At 44.1% G+C, this 23,526-nt stretch overlaps 1 protein-coding gene across 2 annotated transcripts in view; it reads left to right on the top strand.

The window, feature by feature from the left end:
• The window catches only part of SLC6A17 (solute carrier family 6 member 17), a 296,779-nt gene extending 273,954 nt beyond the window's left edge, over positions 1 to 22,825 (top strand). For both annotated transcript variants that reach the window (XM_063955024.1, XM_063955025.1), the window contains one exon: positions 19,670 to 22,825. In XM_063955024.1, the coding sequence (XP_063811094.1) occupies positions 19,670 to 20,038 (369 nt within the window). In that variant the 3' untranslated portion in view covers positions 20,039 to 22,825. The remainder of the gene's footprint in view (positions 1 to 19,669) is intronic.
• The last annotated feature ends 701 nt before the right edge of the window (positions 22,826 to 23,526 follow it).

The following is a 23,526-nucleotide window of genomic DNA, read 5'->3' as shown; positions in this document are numbered from 1 at the left end:
GGCCTGGGGGAACGACGAGAGTTTTCCCCTTCAGTTTTTCATTTAGCCGCCTTCTTCGATTTCTCCAGGTGGGTTTCTCGGCTGAGCCTCGACTAGGTTCACCTGAGGTTCAGGTCTCTGCTCTTTCGGTTTTCTTCCAAAGGATATTGGCCTTGCTGCCGGAAGTTCGTATTTTCTTTCAGGGAGTTCTCTAAATGCAGCCTCCCTTTCGCCCTCCAACAGCTCCATGGGACCTCAAACGGGTTCTCACTTTTCTGCAGTCTCCATTATTTGATTTCTGGAGTCGGTGGTGATGTATTTTCTCACCAGGAAGGTGGTCCTTCTCCTGGCTCTGGCTTCGACTAGATGGAAGCTTGGCTCTCTCTCTCTCTCTCTCTTTCTCTTTCCCCCTTGCCGGCCTCCTTACCGGATAGTCCATGAGGATACGGCTGAGCTTCATGCTCAGATGTCGTTTCTTCCAAGGGTGGTGTCCGCTTTTCACATAAATCAGCCACTTGTGTTTTCGTCCCTCTCGGTGGATTCACCGGATTCATGATCTTTGGATGTTGTCAGTGCGCTCCAACTCTATGTACAGACGGCTTCGACTATTCGGCAGTCTGTTTTCTTCTTGGTTCTGTACTATGCTCCTGTCCTGGATGGCTGGTGTCCCAGCAGACGTTGGCCCATTCGATACGTCTGACCATCAGACAGGCTTATTTGGCGGTTGCTCGAGAGCCTCCGTATTCCATTTCGGTGCACTCTACGCTCTCTGTGGGACTTTCGTGGGCGGTCACCCGCGGGGTTTCCGTGACTACTTCATGTCGCGATGCCACTTGGTCGGGCCATCATACGTTTGTCACATTGTACAGGTTTGACACTTGTGGCCTCTATGTCACAGTTTGGCCGGGCAGTTTTGCAGGACTCTCAGCGCTCTCCCTCCGGTTTTGGGAGCTCTGGGACGTCCCCATTGTATCTGCACTCCAGTGGCCCCTAGTGGATGAAGGAGAAATCATGATTTTGGTACTTACCAATAAATCCCTTCCACCGATTCCACAGGGGCCACTGGACGCTGTTTCCTCCTACTTCACTTATCTGTTTGCAGGTCACTGTGTGACTGCTCGTTTTGTTCATGTTAACCTTTCAGTATGTTTCCAGGTTTCCTTGGTGTTATCCTGTTTTAAATGGCTTGAGCAAACCTCCTCTACTTAAACGTTGGTCTTTTCCAGCTCTCCTCGGGCACAGTTTTAACTAGCCTGGCTTGGAGTGGGGACATAGTAGTAGAGGAGCTAGTCACATGGTTATAAATTTAAAGTGCCAGCTCCCAGTTACTGCCTACTATATCCCCATTGTATCTGCACTCCAGTGGCCCCTGTGGAATCGGAGAAAGAGATTTATCGGTAAGTACCAAAATCCTGATTTGGTGCACGCAGCATATAATCATAGATTGAAGAAAATTTCCTTAGATCTGAAAGTATACTTATATTAAACTCATTAATGTTAATTAAAATTACCGGCAGACATTTTCTTGGAGCCAGTCCGTGGTACAGGTAATACAGGTTGAGTATCCCTTATCCAAATATTCTGAAATACGGAATATTCCGAAATACGGAATTTTTTGAGTGAGAGTGAGATAGTGAAACCTTTGTTTTCTGATTGCTCAATGTACACAAACTTCGTTTAATACACAAAGTTATTACAAATATTGTATTAAATGACCTTCAGGCTGTGTGTATATGGTGTATATGAAACATAAATGAATTGTGTGACTGTAGACACACTTTGTTTAATGCACAAAGTTATTAAAAATATTGGCTAAAATTACCTTCAGGCTGTGTGTATAAGGTGTATATGAAACATAAATGTATTCTGTGCATAGACTTGGGTCCCATCACCATGACATCTCATTATGGTATGCAATTATTCCAAAATACAGATAAATCCCATATCCAAAATACTTCTGGTCCCAAGCATTTTGGATAAGAGTTACTCAACCTGTACTATAAAAGGCTTCCTTTGTTAGCAGCGGCTATTTTGTTATAGATAAAAGTATATATAAAAACATCTTATTTAGAATCCCAATGAGAGTCCCTTATATTTAGGAATAAAAATAGATTAAAAAATGGCATTGATAAATTAGAAATCTCCCAAATAACCTCCTTTACAAAACATAGAAAAATATACATAAAAAAACATATAAAAGGGATGTGGACTACAAGATGACATATGATATATATTATAGTATAATTAGAGGAATGTTTGATTAAAATACATAAATACTTTGCATATAAATTCAGAAATTTTATAAATTTCTATATTGTGATTGGAAATAATTACAATACACTGCATATATAAGAATGATTGCTAGGGGAAGGTATCAATATATATAAAAACCCAGAAGACAATTAGATGTTAAAAAAATACAGAAATAGGGAAAGAAGACTTACATTAATATTCTAAAATATACACATATAATTAATCATCTGGAAGTCACAACATATTCTCATAGTATTTATTATTGGAAAGGTATAATTTCGTATGACTCATTTAACCCATGTGGACTCATGGTGTTTAAAGTATAAATCAAGTACATCTCCCTTTGTGCCATTTTTTTATCCCGGTCACCACCTCGTGGTCCCATATGTATATATTCAATAGCTTTGAACCGCAATGTCGCTGGATCTGAATTATGATATTTAGAGAAGTGTTTTGGTACTGAATGGTTGTCTACACTTCCATACCACATAAAAAGGGTATTTAAAGTTGTAGAGAAGTTTTGAACAGCGATTTATCAATGGATTCACAACATAAAGATGTTATTTGTGTACTCATTGATTTTATTCTTGGTCACAATTATTTTAAGTTTTTGGATACATTTTATATACAAACTAAAGGAACAGCGATGGGCACTGTAGTTGCTCCCAGCTTCGCCAATCTCCATATTTTGTTATATTTTATCATACTCCATTCATACACAAGTAGCACAATGTACAATAAACAAGCTTCTTTTCGATTTCAGGGGGTGTGACAAGAACTCTCTCTCTCTCTCTATATATATATATATATATATATATATATATATATATATACATACAGTGTATATATATATATATATATATATACACAGTATATATATATATATATATATATATATATATATATACAGTGCATCTCGAAAGTATTCACAGCGCTTCACTCTTTGCACATTTTGTTATGTTACAGCCTTATTCTAAAATGGAATAAATTCATTTTTCCCCTCAAAATTCTACACACAATACCCCATAATGACAATGTGAAGAAAGTTTTTGGGTGATTTTTGCAAATTTCTTAAAAATAAAAAAAACAAAGAAAGCACTCGTACATAAGTATTCACAGCCTTTGCCATGAAGCTCAAAATTGAGCTCAGGTACATCCTGTTTGCACTGATCATCCTTGAGATGTTCCTACAGCTTAACTGGAGTCCACCTATGGTAAATGTAGTTGATTGGACATGATTTGTAAAGGCACACACCTGTCTATATAAGCTCCCACACTTGACAGTGCATGTCTGAGCACAAACCAAGCATGAAATCAAAGGAATTGTCTGTATACCTCCAAGACAGGATTGTCTTGAAGTATAAATCTGGGGAAGGATACAGAAAAATATCTGCTGCTTTGAAGGTCCCAATGAGCACAGTGACCTCCATCATCCATAAATGGAAGAAGTTCGGAACAACCAGGACTCTTCCTAGAGCTGGCCAGCCATCTAAACTGAGCGATTGGGGAGAAGGGCCCTAGTCAGGGAGGTGACCAAGAACCCGATGGTCACTGTGTCAGAGCTACAGCATTCCTCTGTGGAAACAAAATATTCTGGTCTGATGGGACTGAACTCTTTGGCGTCAATGCCAGGCATCATGTTTGGAGGAAACCAGGCACCGCTCATCACCAGGCCAATACTATCCCTACAGTGAAGCATTGTGGTGGCAGCATCATGCTGTGGAGATGTTTTTCAGTGGCAGGAACTGGGAGACTAGTCAAGATAGAGGGAAAGATGAATGCAGCAATGTACAGAGACATCCTGGATGAAAACCTGCTTCAGAGCGCTCTTGACCTCAGACTGGGGAGACGGTTCATCTTTCAGCAGGACAACGACCCTAAGCACACAGCCAAGATATCAAAGAAGTGGCTTTAGGACAACTCTGTGAATGTCCTTGAGTGTCCCAAACAGAGCCCAGACTTGAATCCGATTGAACATCTCTGGAGAGATCTGAAAATGACTGTGCACCGACACTTCCCACATACAACCTGATGGAGCTTGAAAGCTGCTGCAAAGAGGAATGGGCGAAACTGCCCAAAGATAGGTGTGCCAGGCTTGTGGCATCATATTCAGAAATACTTAAGGCTGTTGATAGCTGCCAAAGGTGCATCAACAAAGTATTGAGCAAAGGCTGTGAATACTTATGTACATGTGATTTCTTAGTTTTTTATTTTTAATAAATTTGCATAAATCTCAAAATAAAAACTTTTTTCACGTGGTCATTATGAGGTATTGGGGCTAATTCAGACCTGATCGCTAGCAGGAGATTTTTGCACTGCTGCGATCAGGTAGTTGCTGCCTACAGGGGAGTGTATTTTAGCTGTGCAAGTGTGCGAACGTATGAGTAGCAGAGCTGTACAAACAGATCTTGTGCAGTCTCTGTGCAGCCCAGGACTTACTCAGCCGCTGTGATCGCATCAGCCTGTCCGGGACCGGAATTGACGTCAGCAACCCTCCCTACAAATGCATGGACACGCCTGCGTTTTTCCAACCACTCTCTGAAAACGTATTGACACCCACAAACTCCCTCTTCCTGTCAATCTCCATGCAAACGCCCGTGCAAATTAATTCTTTGCACAAACCCATTGCTGAGCAGCGATCCGATTTGTACACGTGCGACGCGCCTGCACATTGCTGTGCATGCGCAGTTTAGACCTGATCGCCCGCTGTGCGAAATGCAGCCTAGCGATCAGGTCTGAATTACCACCATAGATTGGTATTACATTTTTCCTCATGCCTTATCTTGCTAATACTAAATCATAGCGGGTATAGGTCCTTATTCAGCTTGGATTACAGATTACCCAAAATCCCAAACGTGCGATTTTCGACAATCTGCGCATTTGCAGTGGACACAAATTGTGTGCACGTACCCTCACAGTGCGATGGCGATCACACTATGATTGACAGTGGCGGCTGTCGGGAGGCATCAACGCAGCGTTCCAGGGGCTTGGTCCAGACAATGCAGATGTGTCCAGACCATTTTCGTGGGGCAGCTGCGTGGCATCATGTGCAACCGCTGCGTAGCTAGGGATGGTGGTGGAGCACCTGCATGTGCAGCCAGGCTGCATATGGACGGAGCTTTCATAATTTGACTGGTCTGTGAAGCCATCACAATTGAATTGTGATTGCATGGCTGGGTGGCACTTTACATGCTGGGTGGCCTTGCCATGTGCTGGGCGGCTCCCAGCGTGTGATCGTCAGCAGTAGCAGATTCTGATTTTAGCAGAATCTGCTACTGAATCTGAATAGGGTCCTTAATTGGCTACACATTTCTTCATTGCTTATTGTTACGAAGGCCGGAGAAGTTGCTATAGTGGATGACGGATCTCTTCCTGTGGAAGCTGAACTTCGTGAAGATCTTCTGGGTGTTGACCCCTGTGCTCAGCTGGTTTAAGTCTCATAGAACACGCCAGCAGGTCTTCTTGCCTATAAGAGCCGCTTTTCCCATAAGACTAAGTGCGTACCGGTACTGAGATGCCCACCAGGACGTACGCTACTGATGGCAGTATGAGCTTAACTACAGAGAGACCTGAGTCAACCCTGGTAGAAACTGAACACTACGATAACTAAAATGGAGAATAGAGGTCAACAGAGCAAAGGGAAGGCAAATAATGGAACTAAGGCTGGAACAGAAGTACAAAAACAATACGATAGCAACAAGACTAAGGGGAGGTATACACAGAGAAGGTAATAAATTAAAGTACCCCAAACGGGGAATAACTTCCGAGCTGGGTGGAGCAGTTCTACTGTTAATAACCAGTGCGCACAAGTACTATGAGCAATAACAAAAGACATAAATAAAGTACCTCAGAAATATACAAAAGAAAGCAGGAATGGTGCTGGGGCTGGATTCAGGAACTCCGACTAGGGATGGTTGCTGACGGGCAGGAGAGTATACACAGACTAAGACTAGAACCCAGTGGCAAGGGCTTCCGCAGCAACTAGGAACTATGACCAGCAAAGACCGAGGGAGAGACCAGGAACATAAAGGGAGCAAGCACCAATCAGCATGAAAGAACACTAACCTCCCTTAATTGCAATCCCGTGCGCAGGTCCATGAGTGCCCAGCGTGCCAGAGTCCAGGGATGGACTAGGGCTGCACAAGGGCCCTGGCATAGCAGTAGTCACGGCTTGCGGTACACCCACTGCTTTTTCGTATGTCGGTCGGCCAAGCAGATCACCGGGAAGCAGAGCTGCTCAGCCAGCCCTCGTCTCCGGGTGCTGGGTAGAGCACCGAGAGGCTACGCTGCTCAGCCATCAGGTCTCTCTGTGTAGCCCGACCGACCCATCAGGCCAATGGCCCTTCTGGCATTTGCCAAAAGTGCAAGATGGGCAGTTCGCTCTGCAATGTCAGAATGAGGCAGAGGCGGTCACTGGGTGGGAGGAGCTGTGATCCTGCCAACACAGGCGTGGGTGGACAGTCGGGGGTGGGCGGGCCGCGGTGGCTGCGTGACGTCACACGCAGCCACTGTGACCCAGGGCAGCGAAGAAGTTCTCCCGGCCAGCCGCAGGAGCTGCGCCGGCCGAGAGTAACTCCTGAGATGCGAAAGCATCACTGCTGTGCAATGCTTTTGCATTTCTGTGGGAGGGGGGCGGCACTGACATGCGGGGCGGACATGGATAGTCATGCATTGATCAGTGAGATCCGTGCATGCTTAAATGTGGTCAAGGGTCTGTTGAGGTTAAAAATGTAAATAAAAAATTGCGGTAAACCGCAAGGTTAATTTGGGTCACTCTTGTGGGTGACCCCAATTAACTTTGCGGTTTACCACAGACCGCAAAGTTCCCATCATTGGGTAGAATGGAGGAGCGCTCTCCTCCATTCTAGTCAGTGGACTCCTCCTGATTGACAGTCTAGGAGCGCACAGCCAATCAGGAGAGCGCCATGACGTGGCGCTCCCTGATTGGCTGGCAGGACCTTCAGAGACGGAAGTCACGGTGGGTCCCGGCATTCGGGGAAAGGGGTTCCATGTGTAAACATGGAACTCCCTTAGTGGCGTGGATCGGGTTTCCGGTTTGTTATTTTATTCAAGTCCCTGGATTACGTTGGATAAGAAGAGGACAGATTTACACTGGATTGGTCGTAAATCAAATTTTTAATTGACAGGTACCCCGTGGATTCTACTTGACAAGGGGACCGAGGGGCTCCGTGGGACACTAGGTAAGTATGTGAGTGTGTAAGTGTGCATGTATGTAAATTAAAGCTTTACAGTGTGTGTGTGTGTGTGTGTGTGTGTGTGTTGTGTTGTGTTGTTATTTGGGTATTTTTGTTGTTGTAGAACTACAGGTACCAGCAGGCCTGTTATTTCACTGCATGCTGGTACTTGTGGTTCTCCAAATACCAGCTTGTGGGGAGGCTTGCTGGGACTTGTAGTTCGGCAACAACAAAAAACAATATTCTTCTTGTTACACAAAGGCTATCAGCCTCACATCCACCGCCCATGGATGGGGGGGACAGCCTCGGGCTTCACCCCTGGTCCTTGGGTGCCTGAAGGGGGGGACCCCTTGATTTAAGGGGTCCCCACTCCTCCAGGAAACCCCTGCCAGGGGTGACTAGTTGGGGGGTAATGCCATGGCCACGGGGACCTATATAAAAGTGTCCCCCAGCTGTGGCATTATCTCTGTGGCTAGTGGAGCCCGGTGCTGGTTTAAAAAATACGGGGGATCCCTACATCTTTTGTCCCCCGTATTGTTTTAACCAGAGCCTGGTGCTGGTTGTATAAATATGGGGGGGGGACCACTCATTTTTCCCCCTGTATTTTTACAAACAGGACCGGCTCAAATAGCCTGAGGCTATACATAGGAGGGGGGACCCCACGCAATTTTTTTTTCTAGATATAACTCTTTAAACACTACACATAATGTACATAATGTACATAATGAAGCCCTGCACGGATCTCACTAATCTGGCCAGGCTTCGTTGTTTTTAACTTATCACTCCCGTAAAACACTGCCCGACAATACGAATCACATCGACATCGGAACATACGAAACAAGAAAACTCGTCAGCTTAGTAAATTACTGAAAATGGATTCAAAAAGTTGCAGTAAAATACGTCCGATAAAAATCGAGATTAAAATCCCATCAAATCGGCACAAACACAAATATTAGTAAATCCCAGTGAATCTAAAAAATTTTGGTGAAAATGGAAGTCTATATATCATTTTCCCATTAGCATTTCTTCACCATCAACTTTCCCTGTGTATAGGGCTCTCTTGCACAACTAGTACTTCTGTCTGCACTGTTCCTTATCAATAGTTTTGTAAAAACTGCAAACATTTGAATAACAAAAATGCTTGATAAGCATTAATTAAGCATGTACAGTACTATTTGGTACTATAAGCATGTACTATTTGGTAGTATAAACAGTATCTGGATGACAAGTTGACAGTTAAAAGATCGACAAAAAAAATAGCCAGTTGATGACTTCTATACTTTCCTCATCTCTAATTGTCGGTTAATCTGTAGGGTAGGTCATGAGTCTCCTTTCATTGCAAAATTCCTCTGTGAGGGGAGTAGCAATAAAATAGTGCTTGACGCGTGGTTGTGCCTAAAGAGATCGCTATGTGGAGCAGTGTAAACCAAAAATGGTGTCAGTCCATATGGGATCAGTGTGAGTTTTCCACTCAATTGGCTGGGACTACAGTATAACTGCTACCACTGGACCATATTTACTGTATATGGTAATATTTGATTTTACTCATGCATGTAAGTCCATAACTATAGGTGAATTGTAGTACCAAAACTGGTCTGGGACAGACTAATTTATTTTTTATCAATGTTTTTGAATGTTCATCTTTATTCCATTAGTGACTGATCCATTGGCAATATAGGACACATAATGCTCTCTATTGATGTATTTTTACTGCATATGTTTCCTGTGTCTTTCTTCTTCGTGTTCCATAGGGTTCACACAGGGATGACAATGGAGTATAAGTGGTGGATAGGACTGGGCACCAAACAGTTGAGCTTTTTTAGCTCCCAGGATGCACTGGTCCTTCCTCCCTATACCCCGCCCACAGCTCAGGCTCTTCAGTTTCGTCTTGGTGCAAGCAGGAGCTGGATGCACATTTTTACAGTGGGGCTGCTTAAAGCTTTTCATTTTCTGACTTATTTAATTTTCCTTTTTACTTCATGAGCTAGCAGCGCTAGGCCGTCCTCTGGATGCCAGAGTTGCTGCTCCATCACCCCCTGCCAGTGGCAAAACACCTGCCACAGGTCTGGTACTTCCGGCACAGCTAGCATAGCTCTCACGGGGGACCCCAGGACTGCAAGCCGACATCAGGGGCAGGTAAGGCAGGTTCTCGCTCGCGGGAACCAGCGTCTTCTTAACAGTCCATCCTCCGGTCACGAGAGACAGACTGGAGGATGCTGGTGTGTACACTGGTGAGACAGGGACTCCATTAGACCACCAGCATATGCACTGGCATATGCCACCAGTATATGCACTGGCATAAGCAATCCTTAATGGGGCCAGAGTACCAGGTAACTACAGAATAGGGAGGTCAGCACTCTGCCTGTGGCCCCTTCCCTACCCCATTCCATGTCGTCTTCCTGACGCTGAGCTGCTCCTAAATCAGTACACATGATTTGTGTACTGCTTGTTAAACATCTCTCCATTCTGCACTACCAACCCTTGTGCAAAACCCCCCCTGGGCTTCTTTCTCACAATTATTGGGTTAGATAGCTGAATGCCTGGCAACATCTGTAATTACACCCCCTATGGGTTTTTCCTCAGCAGGTGAATCCTCTTATACCGATGTCCTCTCATAACAATGTCTCAGGCTATGCCTGTCCCAGCCACATCTCCTTCCTGGGTGGATCTGCTTTCTACCTTTGTACAAAGCCTGGCACAGACCTCCATTGCTTTCCAACAGATGCTACAGGGTGACAGGCCCTTGCCCTCTAAGACCACTAGGCATCCTGTCCCTTTTTTTCAGTCTACACATACTGACTCAGAGGCAGCTTCTAGCGAGGAAGAGGGTGCTGATGTATCTCTATCTGAATACGCTCCAGGGTTGAGGAACTGCAGTCCCCATTGCATGTATCTGCCTTAGTAAGATATATATATATATATATATATATATATATATATATATATACACACACAGGTTGAGTATCCCATATCCAAATATTCCGAAATACGGAATATTCCGAAATACGGACTTTTTTGAGTGAGAGTGAGATAGTGAAATCTTTGTTTTCTGATGGCTCAATGTACACAAACTTTGTTTAATACACAAAGTTATTACAAATATTGTATTAAATGACCTTCAGGCTGTGTGTATAAGGTGTATATGAAACATAAATGAATTGTGTGAATGTACACACACTTTGTTTAATGCACAAAGTTATAAAAAATATTGGCTAAAATTACCTTCAGGCTGTGTGTATAAGGTGTATATGAACCATAAAAGCATTCTGTGCTTAGATTTAGGTCCCATCACCATGATATCTCATTATGGTATGCAATTATTCCAAAATACGGAAAAATCCGATATCCAAAATACCTCTGGTCCCAAGCATTTTGGATAAGGGAGACTCAACCTGTATATATATATATATCTGACCATCTCATGGAACTCAGACGTGTAACCTGGAATAGTCCTAAGAAAAAGTTTTTGCTTCCCAAGTGACTAACTTCTTTTTATCCTGTTCCTTTGTCTGACTGTACTAAATGGAAGACTCCCCCGCCGGTGGATTCCTACATAGGCCAATTGGTTAAATCCTCCACCCGCCCTATACCATCAGCTTCTTCCCTAAAGGAGACTACAAATAGAAGGGTTGAAGCTTGCCTCAAATCTGTCTAATTCCTTACAGGTGCTGTGACTAGGCCCACTATGGCAGCATCCTGGGTGGCCAAGGCCATTGAACACTGGGCAGATGCTTTGGAGGAAGTCCTCTTCTCATTTGCTTCACAAGAGACTCTTTCTCACATCGCTAATATCAGGATGGCCGCATCGTACCTTGGGGTATCCTAGCTTCCAAGGCATCTGCTACCTCCGTTGTCTCCTGCTGCATCCTCTGGCTCTGCTTGTGTAAAGTAGACATGGATTCCAAGAAAGCTTTGGAATTCTTACCTTTCACCAGAGATATCCTGTTTTGGGCGGAATTGGACAAAATTGTAGCTACACTGGCAGCTGCCAAGATGGCTCTCCTGCCCTCTGCATCTGCTCCATGGGCTCGGACCTCCATCTTTCACCCACAGGGTAAAGAAAAAGGTCAGTCCTTCCACAGACAAATGACTTCCTGAAGGACAAGTAAACCCAAACAGACCTGGGCTGCAAGATGTCAACCTACCAAGCCCTCAGCCTCATGGGGCAGGCCTCCCCTTGGAGGACCCCAAAGCAGGAGGCTGACTTCTTCAGTTGCACAAGTCTGGCGCCTGACCACTTCAAATGCCTGGGTGCAAGAAGTGGTCTCCCACGGACACACCATCTTGTTCAGAAGGCGGCCCCCTTAACAGATCTTTTGCATGGTCCTCCCTTCAGATCCCAGCAAGGCTGCAGCCCTCAAAGAGCTTATTCAATCTCTCCTTCAGTCAGGAGTGATAGTATATGTTCCTTGGTTGCAAGCAGTGGATGTGGTCTTTTTGGAATTCACTAAGGCCTTTGGCTAAGTCCCACATAAGAGACTAATTTTCAAATTAAGAGAGCTTGAGTTAGGAAATACCATATGTGCTTGGGTGAGTAATTGGCTGTAGAATAGGGAACAGCGAGTGGGGATTAATGGGATGTACTCTGATTGGGCATCAGTGCTCAGTGGAATACCACAAGGTCCAGTACTCGGGCCATTGCTGTTTAACATATTCATTAATGACCTAGGAAAGGGACTAGAAAGCACAGTGTCAATTTTCGCAGACGATACTAAATTATGTAGAGTAATTACTTCAGACAAGCATATGGATTCTCTACAGAGTGACTTATCTAGACTTGAGGTCTGGGCGAATAAATGGAGAATGAGGTTCAATATAGACAAATGTAAAGTTATGCACTTGGGACTAAGAACAATCGGGCAGCATATAAACTAAATGGGGAAAATGTAGGGATAACGGTAGTTGAAAAAGATTTGGAGGTGCTCATCAGTACGCAATGTCAGAATGCAGCAACAAAAGCAAATAAGGTGTTAACATGCATAAAACGGGGAATGTAGACTAGGGATAAGAGTGTAATCCTGCCACTGTATAAATAATTGGTGCGGCCACACCTGGAATATTGTGTACAGTTCTGGGCACCTCACTATAAAAAAGATATCTTGGAAGTCGAAAGGGTTCAGAGGCGAGCCACCAAACTGGTTAAGGGGTTAGAGGCACTGAATTATGAAGAAAGGGTTAGATTTGTTTACACTGGAAAAGAGACGATTGAGAGGGGACATTATTAATATTTATAAATACATAAAGGGACAATACAAGGATTTATCAAATGATTTGTTTATCAAAATAACGCTACATAGGACACAAGGACACTCCCTGAGGTTAGAAGAAAAAAAAATTCATACACAACGAAGAAAAGGTTTCTTCACAGTAAGAGCAGTAAGGATTTGGAATTCTCTGCCAGAGGTAGTAATGGTGGATTCAATCAATAAGTTTAAAATTGATTAGATAAATTCCTAGCTGAAAAAAAAATCTAAGGATACAACATTTAATTAATATAGAATTATAATACAGGTTGAACTCGATGGAAATTTGTCTTTTTTCAACCTCAACAACTATGTAACTATGGGGGTAATTCAGAGTTGATTGCAGCACAAAATTTGTTAGCAGTTGGGCAAAACCATGGTGGTCATTTCGAGTTGATAGCTCACTAGCAGTTTTTAGCAGCCTTGCAAACGCTATGCCGTCGCCCACTGGGAGTGTATTTTAGCTTAGCAGAAGTGCGAACGTTTGTAACGCAGAGCGACTACAAAATAATTTGGTGCAGCTTCAGAGTAGCTTCAAACCTACTCAGCGCTTGCGATCACTTCAGACCATTCAGTTCCTGATTTGACGTCACAAACATGCCATGCGTTCGCACAGCCACGCCTGCGTTTTTCCTGACACGCCTGCGTTTTTCTGAACACTCTCTGAAAACGGTCAGTTGACACCCAGAAATGCCCCCTTCCTGTCAATCACTCTGCGGCAGCTAGTGCGACTGGAAAGCATTGCTAGACGCTGTGTGAAACTACATAGTTCATTGTAATAGTACATTGCGCATGCGCATTGCGCCGCATACGCATGTGCCGCATGCGCAGAAGTGCCATTTTTTGCCTCATCACTGCACAGTGAACGAATGCAGCTAGCGAACAACTCGGAATGACCCCCCATGTGCACTGCAGGGGGGCAGAAATAACATTTGCAGAGAGTTAGATTTGGGTGGGTTATTTTATTTTTGTGCAGGGTAAATAATGACTGCTTTATTTTTACACTGCAATTTAGATATCAGTTTGAACACACCCCACCCAAATCTAACTCTCTCTGCACATGTTATATCTGCCCTTCCTGCAGTGCACATGGTTTTGCACAACTGCTAAAAAATTTGCTGCTGTGATCAACTCTGAATTAGGCCCTATGGGGGTAATTCCAAGTTGATCGCAGCAGAATTTTTGTTAGCAGTTGGGCAAAACCATGGGGGTAATTCCAAGTTGATCGCAGCAGGATTTTTGATAGCAATTGGGCAAAACCATGTGCACTGCAGGGGGGGCAGATATAACATGTGCAGAGAGAGTTAGATTTGGGTGGGTTATTTTGTTTCTGTGCAGGGTAAATACTGGCTGCTTTATTTTTACACTGCAATTTAGATTGCAGATTGAACACACCACACCCAAATATAACTCTCTCTGCACATGTTATATCTGCCTCCCCTGCAGTGCACATGGTTTTGCCCAACTGCTAACAAAAATCCTGCTGCGATCAACTCAGAATTACCCCCTATGTTTCTATTCCACCCTGTTTTTGGTTCAGAAACACAATAGTTCTCATCGACCTATCCTCAATCTCAAATTTCTCAACAGGTTTGTCAGAGTATGGAAACCCTCCACTCTATTGTCCTTGTTATGGAGCCTGGACTTTCAGGATGCCTATATGCATGTCCCTATAGCACCCTCTCATTAACGATTCATGCATTTGCTGTACTTCAACAACATTACGCATTTCGGGCCCTGCCATTTGGGCTGTCTACTGCACCTAGGGTCTTTACCAAAATACTTCCATTTATGGCGGCTCAGCTACGTCATATGGGTATGATTACTCTCTCATCTGGATGACCTGATTCTAATGGCACACTACCAAGAGGTCATGCAACTCCATCTCCAACTGACTGTTGCCTCGCTACAGCAAAATGGTTGGCTTATCAACTGAAAAAAGTCACCCCTTATGTTCTCCTACAGTCTCGGGTCCAGAGGCTTTACCTGCCTGCAGACAAAATTTCAACACTGCAGCAACGAGTTTGCAAATTGCTGCACAGTCGTCAAGTGTCCATCCACTTGGCCATGGGGAGCATGGTCTCCGCCTTCGACATGGTGGAGTATGCCCAGTTCCATTCCAGGCCCCTGCAACACCTGATCATGTCCCGGTAGAATGGACAACCCCATCTGATCAGGTCCCAGACGATGGACCTGTCCCCAGAGGTCCGACTGCCTGGTGGCTCCAGATGTCACATATGGACTAGAGGCGACCCTTTTGGATACCAGATTTGGGTACTTATAACCACTGATGCCAGTTTCTGTGGATGGGGCGCAGTGACCGGTCAACACTCCTTTCAGGGCCGTTAGACTCCCGCAAAAATCTGCTTACCAATCAATGTACTGGAGCTCTGAGCTGTCTACGGGGCCCTCACTCTAGCGTAGGACCTGCTCCGGGGCAGACAGGTCCAAATTCATTCCTACAATGCCACTGCAGTGGCCTACCTCAACCATCAGGTCAGCACTCACTGTCGGTTGGCAACATATTCTCTGGTGGGCCGAACGCCATCTTCTGGCCATCTCAGCAGTCTTCATCCCATGGAAGCAGACTTCCTCAGCCAACAAGATGTACATCTAAGCAAGTGGCTCTACACCCAGATACCTTCCAGCTCCTGATGCACAAGTGGGGCCAACCGGACATGGACCTCATTGCCTCCCAATACAACCACAAGGTTACTGTGTACGGGTCCAAGACAAGAGATCCCAAAGCAGCCTTAATGGGTGCCCTTGCCATAAGGTGTACCTTCTGTTTGCCGTACGTCTTTCCTCCAGTCTCCCTTCTTTCATGGCTTCTTCGGAAGCTCAAGCAAGAAGGAGGCACCGTACTCTGGCATGGCCCAGGCATCATTGGTTCTCCGATCTACAGAGTCTCTCCATAGATGCTCCCTTTCCACTCCCTCCATGACCAGACTTGCTGTCTAAAGGTCCCTGACCCCATGCAGACCTAGCCTGTCTATCTTTGGTGGTGTGGCTCTTGAGTCATCCACCTTAAGGGACAATGGTTTCTCTCGTTCTGTAGCTCAGAGTGTGGAAGCTGGCCTCTGCCCGTATCTATTGCAGGGTGTGGCATACATCCCCCCAGTGGTGCGCTGCCCCTCTAGTGTTTAGAGTTTCCCGGATCCTTGCCTTTCTTTAAGCTGGATTGGATCTTGGACTCTGCCTGGCATTTCTCAAAGTGCACATGTCTGCTCTGTCAGTCCGATTCCAGCACAGGATTGCTCTACTGGCTGCTCACACCTTTCTTCAAGGTATCCTCCATGTTAAACCTCCCTTTGTCCCTTCAGTGGCTCCTTGGGATTTGCCACTGGTTCTCTATGCACTTCAGGAGCCTTCATTTAAACCCCTGGATGCAGTAGATCTCAAGTGGCTAACGGGATAGACTATTGCTCCTGGCTATTGCATCTGCCCTAAGTGTGTCAGATTTGTGGGCACTCTCCTGTCGTTTTTACTTTCTGAATTTTTACCGGGGCAAGGCTGTTCTTCGAACTTGGCCTGATTACCTTCTTATGATAATGTCACTTTTCTACCTTAATGAGGATATTGTAGTACTGGCCTTCCTCTCCCCTGAGCTCTCGGCAGGGGAGGTCTCCCTAGACGTGGTTACGTGCTCTCTGGATCCATATGGATCGTACCAGTTTCATCAGGAAATCAGATTCCCTCTTTGACCTCTACAGCTTCGATAAGAGGGCCTTGCCTGCTGACAAACAGATTATGGCCAGATGGCTTTGCATGCCTATCTTTCGGGCGTACACACAGGCTGACTTTACTGTGGTGTGTTAGGAAACGAGTATCTGGAACTCTGAAGACTGGGTGGCAACTAGGGAGTTTCAGAACTCGCGTGTGGAGCTGCGGCTGGGAATGAGTAATCCCAGCTACACCTACTCTACCCCTGACTCCGTTACTCCTCTTAGTGGTCAGATGGTGCCTGAAAAGCTAGTCTTCTGCCTTTAGCAGCCACGTTTGAATGGGCGACTTAGGTCCGCCCAGACTCCGATGCCCCCAGGTCTTATGAGGTAACAAGGCACCAAACGAGACTGCGAGTGGGTAAGGGGAAAGCTAACTAAAACCTGCAAGACTACCAATGGGAATGAATACCGAAGGCCAATGAACAGATTATATGCGGCACAGACGCCGAAATCCCCACATAGGAACCAAGGCACAGCCCGAAGAGAGAGTTCTAAACACAACCTAATCACACATATCAAATTGTGTAGAAAGCAATGACACTAAATATACGAGTGATTGTAAAAACTACAAACTGTGAGGCAACAATGCTCTAAGATATTATAAGCAACTAAACTGTATATATGTACAACAATACACAAGATGGAATGAATGATAAATCATAAAGCAATGAGTTCCTTAATATCTAGGCAAAGCAAAGCGAAGTATAAACAACAAGAACACTTAGCTGCGGGAGACTCCTGGATTCCAGGCTAGGCAAGACAGAGCAAGACAAGGCAGGAATGACCAAAGCTGTTGATACTACTTCCAGGCAAGGTTTCACATATAGAATCAGGAACTCTGGTAACAAGGGTAATGTGCTCCAAATTGTGGCAGGACAGGACACACAGCATTCTAACTGGACTGGGAATCCCAAGCAATGCAATGGCACCAACTGTACAAGTACAAGATTTCACACCATAGGACAGGGACCAGGCACTAGTACATACAGGAACAAGAATCTATCACCGGCTCCAGGTGAAAGGCAGGCTGGGTAATAAAGGAAATACGCCCCAATCAGGATGGCTGGAAGCCAGACACAAGGTAATAGCCTAATTATCTGACAGGTAAGACAGCACAGGCCACATACAAGAGACAGTCTGCAGTTACACAGACTCACAGCATAATGGCCTAATAATCTGACAGCTGAGACTGCACAGGCCACACCTATAAGAAACAAGCTGCAGTTACACAGACTACCCGAGGGCGGCCCACAATAGTACTCAAAACAAGTACATGAGAAAACCTGGCATGCAAACAGAAATCTAACATAAAATACAAAAACAATGCAAACAGGTATGAGCCACAGTAGTGGCTCATGACATGGTGGCTACAGTCTCTGCTCATTCTACTCGCTCTGTGGGTCCACCAAACAATTGTGCAAGGCAGCCATGTACTCTTCTGTTCACAAGAAGAGTACATGGCCCAGGATGTTTCCTTTTGGATGCAGGATTCTCCTATCCTCTCAGAAGTGTTCCCCTCCCTTGAACAACTGCTTTGGGACATCTCCATTGTCTCCTATGTGTAGCCCTGAGAGTTATGGTAGACTTACCTTTGTTATCTCTCTTTCTTCAAGGTCCACAGGGCGCACACCATCACGCACCTGGCTCTCTGGCTTTCTTTTGTTGATCACCAGTTCCCCTCTCTGGTCCATTAGAGTGTGTTCTTGTGTGTACCATGTCCTCCTTCTCTCCTATCTTGCTCCTGCCTTGGGCTTGTTAACAAAACTGAAGAGCCTCAGCTGTGAGCGGTGTATAGGGGTAAAAGATCAGTGCATCTGGGAGATGTAAAAGCTTAACTGTTTGGTGCCCAATCCTATCCACCACGAATACCCCATTGTCTCACCTGTGGACATTATGGACCTCGAAGAAAGAGAGTTTACAAAGGTAAGTCTACCATAACTCTCTTTTTTCTGTATTCTATGTGTTACCATTCTGTCAAGCTGTTTGATACTCAATAGACTTTACATTTTTAGTACTGTATCTTTATAGTTCCATAATTTGACTTATATCTTCTTTAAAGTTTGCAGCAGTTTTAGTAGTACTTATGCTTGGTGGGCTTGAGCAATGATCTAAGAAACAGATAGAGGTAATTTAAGTCTAAATGGCATTTCATTCATTACCAAAATGAAAAGATTTGCGTGTCATAAATATCAAATCTGGTGACAAGATGATTCCCACAAGTGTGACCAGCCTGCATTCATCAAGGAATGCTCCAAACTCTTCGGTATAAAAAGATTCATATTATTGTACTCCTCACTGACACTGCCATCTTTGGGAAGTGCAAAACTGTTACGATGCTTCAAGAGATCAGAGATTTCTTTTTTGAATGCAGGCCGATCACACTTGTGGGATCATCTTGTCACCAGGTTTTATCATTTTAGTCGGTATTGTAGATAAGCGGATGACACTTCATTCTTTAGATGATTTGCAGAAAGTACAGTATTTTGGACTTCTGCTTATACTACGTTATTGGTACCTTGCCACTGGTTTTATTATTTTTACCCTGTGCGTAAAATGGCAACATATTACACAGCTCTTTACAGAGAATGCTCCATCATTTACAGAATTATCTTCCCAACTGTACTGTAGCTTACAGTCTAAGGGGGAGATGTATCAAAGCTTGGAGAGAGAGAGAAAGCATCAACCAATCAGATTCTGTCATTCCACAGGTTGTGTTTAAAAAATGGCAGTTAAGAGCAGCATGGTTGATTCTTTGGGGCAAATGTACTAAGCTTGGAGAGAGAGAAAATGGAGATAAACTTGCAACCAATCAGCTCCTAGCTGTCATTTTTCAAACACAGCCTGTAACATGGCAGTTAGAAGGTGATTAGGTTGCTTTATCGCTCTCCAAGGCTTAGTACATCTCCCCTTTTATTTCTCTCCACTTTGTCTCTCTCCAAGCTTTGATAAATATCCCCCTAGATTCCTTACTAAACCACATTCAAGAAATGCAAAGATTGTACATGTTAGGAAAGTTATAGAATTAGTTTCCATAGCCTGCCATCATTATAGAACTTCGGCATGAATTGCCTGTAAATACTGTATATGTAGAACCTCTGGTATGGGTTGTGTAAGCACTACTGACTGGTAGCTTTCCTCTTGAGGCCTGTTTGTACTGCAAAAGGAATAGCATGGTTAAAAAGCATCATTATCTGATGTATATTTAATGTAGTCCTTTCTGATGTCCTGTAAACATTAATTTTCTTTAATGACTACAAACTTTATTCTGTTTCAGGCTGCAGAACAATTTCTGCTGTATCCTACATGGGCCCTGTCATTACTTATTTGTCTGATAATATTAGCAATCCTTCCAGTGCCCGTAATCTTGATTCTTTCTCAATTGCAACTATTACCGGACGGATCCAATAAACTATCCGTGTCATACAGGAAAGGTCGTATGATGAAGGATATGTCCAATTTGGAAGATAATGATGAAACACGCTTTATCCTGAGCAAAGTGCCTAGTGAGACCCCATCTCCAATGCCATCTCATCGTCCATATCTCGGTCCTGAAAATGCCTCTACTTTAGATTTGGGTGGATCAGCAAATGGGCAGTATGGGAGTGCCTATGTAATGGCAATCACTCCTGAGTCAGAACTTTGATCTCGCCCTTTGTTTTTTCGCACAACACTGTCAAATGCAATTAACTTTATGCTTTACAACTAAAAGCCCTTTCCAAAACACCTTGCAGCATATGATAAAAACAATGGAACGTTTATGTCTAACAAGAAGAAACTGATGTTCCACCATAGCACAACTTGTCTTTGGAACATCAAAAGGTCATCCTGCCACAGTGTTCCTCCAATCATAGACATCAGTCAGCTTGCTTCTGCTTTGTGAGTTTATTCATCCTCTCACTACTGTATGTACTGTAGGATCATGCTTAAAAGTGAAAAGCTTGTTGGTATATAGCACTGCATAATTGTTTTAAAACATGTATGATACTTTATCAACTATTATTTATGCTTTTCTCTTATTGAAATATTTTAAATATTTGCAGTTTAACACACAAACAAGAGTAGTAACAACACAACCAAGGTGGTTTATTAGCATAACCTATGAGACTCTGACTAAATTAATTATGAACATATTACTTAACATTGAAAAAATATAAGCTAGTTTTTTGTTTAGATATTAAGAGCAAAATAATCTCTGTCTAGACTTTACCATGCTAAGCAATCATAGCAGTGAGATAACCAGTAACGTTCGGTCAGGGTAGGCAGAGCCTCACCTGTCATATTCCAGTATACTCCAGAGCTTTGACTCTTAAAATGATTAGAATATTACAAAAAGACATTAACTTAAAAAATTAACTTTGTTTTATTCTCATCATTTTTATAGTAAAATCTCATCAAATTTGCAGCGCTCCGATGTAAATACGGGGACTAGCAGGTAGGGACCAGAGGTGAAACAGCTCTTGTACTACTGTAGCTAGTGCCTCCCCAGGCATTGACCTCAATCACTGGAGATAACAGTAAGCTTAAGGGCCTGTGTACATAGATGGCTTTTCTATGTCTTTAAATGGAGGAAAGATGTAACAAGACTGCAGTACTGTATATGTAGGCCTAAGGGTTGTTAACCCCAGTGACTTGCAGTGAGGTAAATGGGTGGGGAGGCACTGGCTAGTATCAGAGTCCGATTTACACACACGTATATGTACCCTAAGGTTTAAGTAGGGATTATACAAAGGTGCAGCAGTGTACAATGCATACGGTAAGTATTCACAGCGCTTCACTTTTTCCACATTTTGTAATGTTGCAGCCTTATTCAATAAAATGGAATAAATTCATTTTTCCCTCACAATTCTACACACAATACCCCGTAATGTCAACATTAAAAAATTATTTTTGAGATTTTTGCAAATGTATTCAAAATAAAAAACAAAGAAATCACATGTACATAAATATTCACAGCCTTTACTCAATACTTTGTTGATGCACCTTTGGCAGCAATTACAGCCTCAAGTCTTTTTGAATATGATGCCACAAGCTTGGCACACCTAATTTTGGGCAGCTTCACCCATTACTCTTTGCAGCACCTCTCAAGCTCCATCAGGTTGGATGGGAAGCATCAGTGCACAGTCATTTTCAGATCTCTACAGAGATGTTTAATCAGATTAAAGTCTGGGCTCTGGCTGGGCCACTCAAAGACATTCACAGAGTTGTCCTGAAACCACTCCTTTGATATCTTGGCTGTGTGCTTAGGGTCATTGTCCTGCTGAAAGATGAATCGTCGCCCCACTCTGAGGTCAGTGGCGCTCTGGAGCAGGTTTTCATCCAGGATGTCTCTGTACATTGCTGCATTCATCTTTCCATCTATCCTGACTAGTCTCCCAGTTCCTGCCGCTGAAAAACATCCCCACAGCATGATGCTGCTGCCACCACAGTGCTTAAACTGTAGGAATGGTTTTGGCCTAGTGATGAGTGGTGTCTGGTTTTCTCCAAACATGATGCCTAGCATTCACGCAACAAGTTCAATCTTTGTCTCATCAGACCAGAGAATTTTGTTTCTCATGGTCTGAGAGTCCTTCAGGTGCATTTTGGCAAACTCCAGGCGGGCTGCCATGTGCTTTTTACTAAGGCGTGGCTTCCATATGGCCACTCTACCATACAGGCCTGATTGGTGGATTGCTGCAGAGATGGTTGTTCTTCTAGAAGGTTCTCCTCTCTCCACAGAGGACCATCGGGTTCTTGGTCACCTTCCTGACATGAACAACTCTCCCACGATCGCTCAGTCTAGATGGCTGGCCAGCTTTAGGAAAGTCCTGCTGGTTCCGAACTTCTTCCATTTACAGATAATGGAGGCCACTGTGCTCAATGGGACCTTCAAGCAAATATTTCTCTGTACCCTTCCTCAGATTTGTGACTCGAGACAATCCTGCCTCGGAGGTCTACAGACAATTCCTTTGACTTCATACTTGGTTTGTGCACTGTAAAGTGTGGGACTTTATATAGACAGATGTGTGCCTTTCCAAATCATGTCAAATCAACTAAATTTACCACAGGTGGACTCCAATTAAGCTGTAGGAACATCTCAAGTATGATCAGTGGAAAAAGGATGCACCTGAGCTCAATTTTGAGTTTCATGGCAAAGGCTGTGAATACTTATGTACATGCGATTTCTTAGTTTTTTTATTTTTAATAAAGTTGCAAAAATCTAAAAAAAAAAAATTTTCATGTTGTCATTATGGGGTATTGTGTGTAGAATTTTTTGGGAAAAAATAATTTATTTATTTTTGGATTAAAAGTCGGATCCATTCCGACATGTATTTGTCGGAATGGATCCGACAACTCCTATTCAATCCCATCTTAATTCGACTTTTTCAAGTCGAATTTAGGTAGGACACAGAGGAGGAGAAGGGGGGACGAGCCGCGGGGAGACCAGCGGGGGACAGCCGGCGGGCATACAGGGAAGATCAGCGCTACAGTAGCGCTGCAGCAGGATGTCACTCAGCCGCTCAACCTCACGGCAGCTTCTACCTAGCTCCAGCAGCGTGCTGGAGCTGGGTGGAAGCTGCCGTGAGGTTGGGCGGGTGAGTGACATCCAGCTGCAGCGCTACTGTATCTCCCTTTATGCCCGCCGGCTGTCCCCCGTCTCCGTGCGGCTCGCCCCCCCCCCCACCCCACCCCCCTCGCCTCCTATGGGTCCGCATCTCAGTCCGACATCATTTTGATGTCGGACTGAGATGGTCGAAAAGGGGGCCAAAACCTGTCGGATTTGGCCCCGTTTTCGACACAAGCACGTGGATCGGCAGCTATTCCGCTGATCCACGTGCTTTTCGACAAGTCGAATTTATCGACTTGTCGAAAAATGTAGGGAAATATTGAATAGGTCGAACCAGGATTCGACCTTAAAAAGTCGAAAACTGCCATCTTTTCGACAGACGGCAGTTTTCGACTTCAATTGAATATACCCCTAAGGCTGTAACATAACAAAATGTGGAAAAAGTGAAGCGCTATGAATACTTTCCGGATGCACTGTATACTGCTGGAAATTTGGTCAGTTTTGATTAGAGGTGTGCGGACAAGGTAGGCAGGTGAGGCACTGCCTCACCTGTCATACTACAGTGTTTTGACTATAAAAATTATTAA

Source organism: Pseudophryne corroboree, chromosome 2 (genome assembly GCF_028390025.1).
Source record: "Pseudophryne corroboree isolate aPseCor3 chromosome 2, aPseCor3.hap2, whole genome shotgun sequence".
In the NCBI taxonomy this organism is placed as follows: Eukaryota; Metazoa; Chordata; class Amphibia; order Anura; family Myobatrachidae; genus Pseudophryne; species Pseudophryne corroboree.
This window is presented reverse-complemented; position numbering and strand designations above follow the sequence as displayed.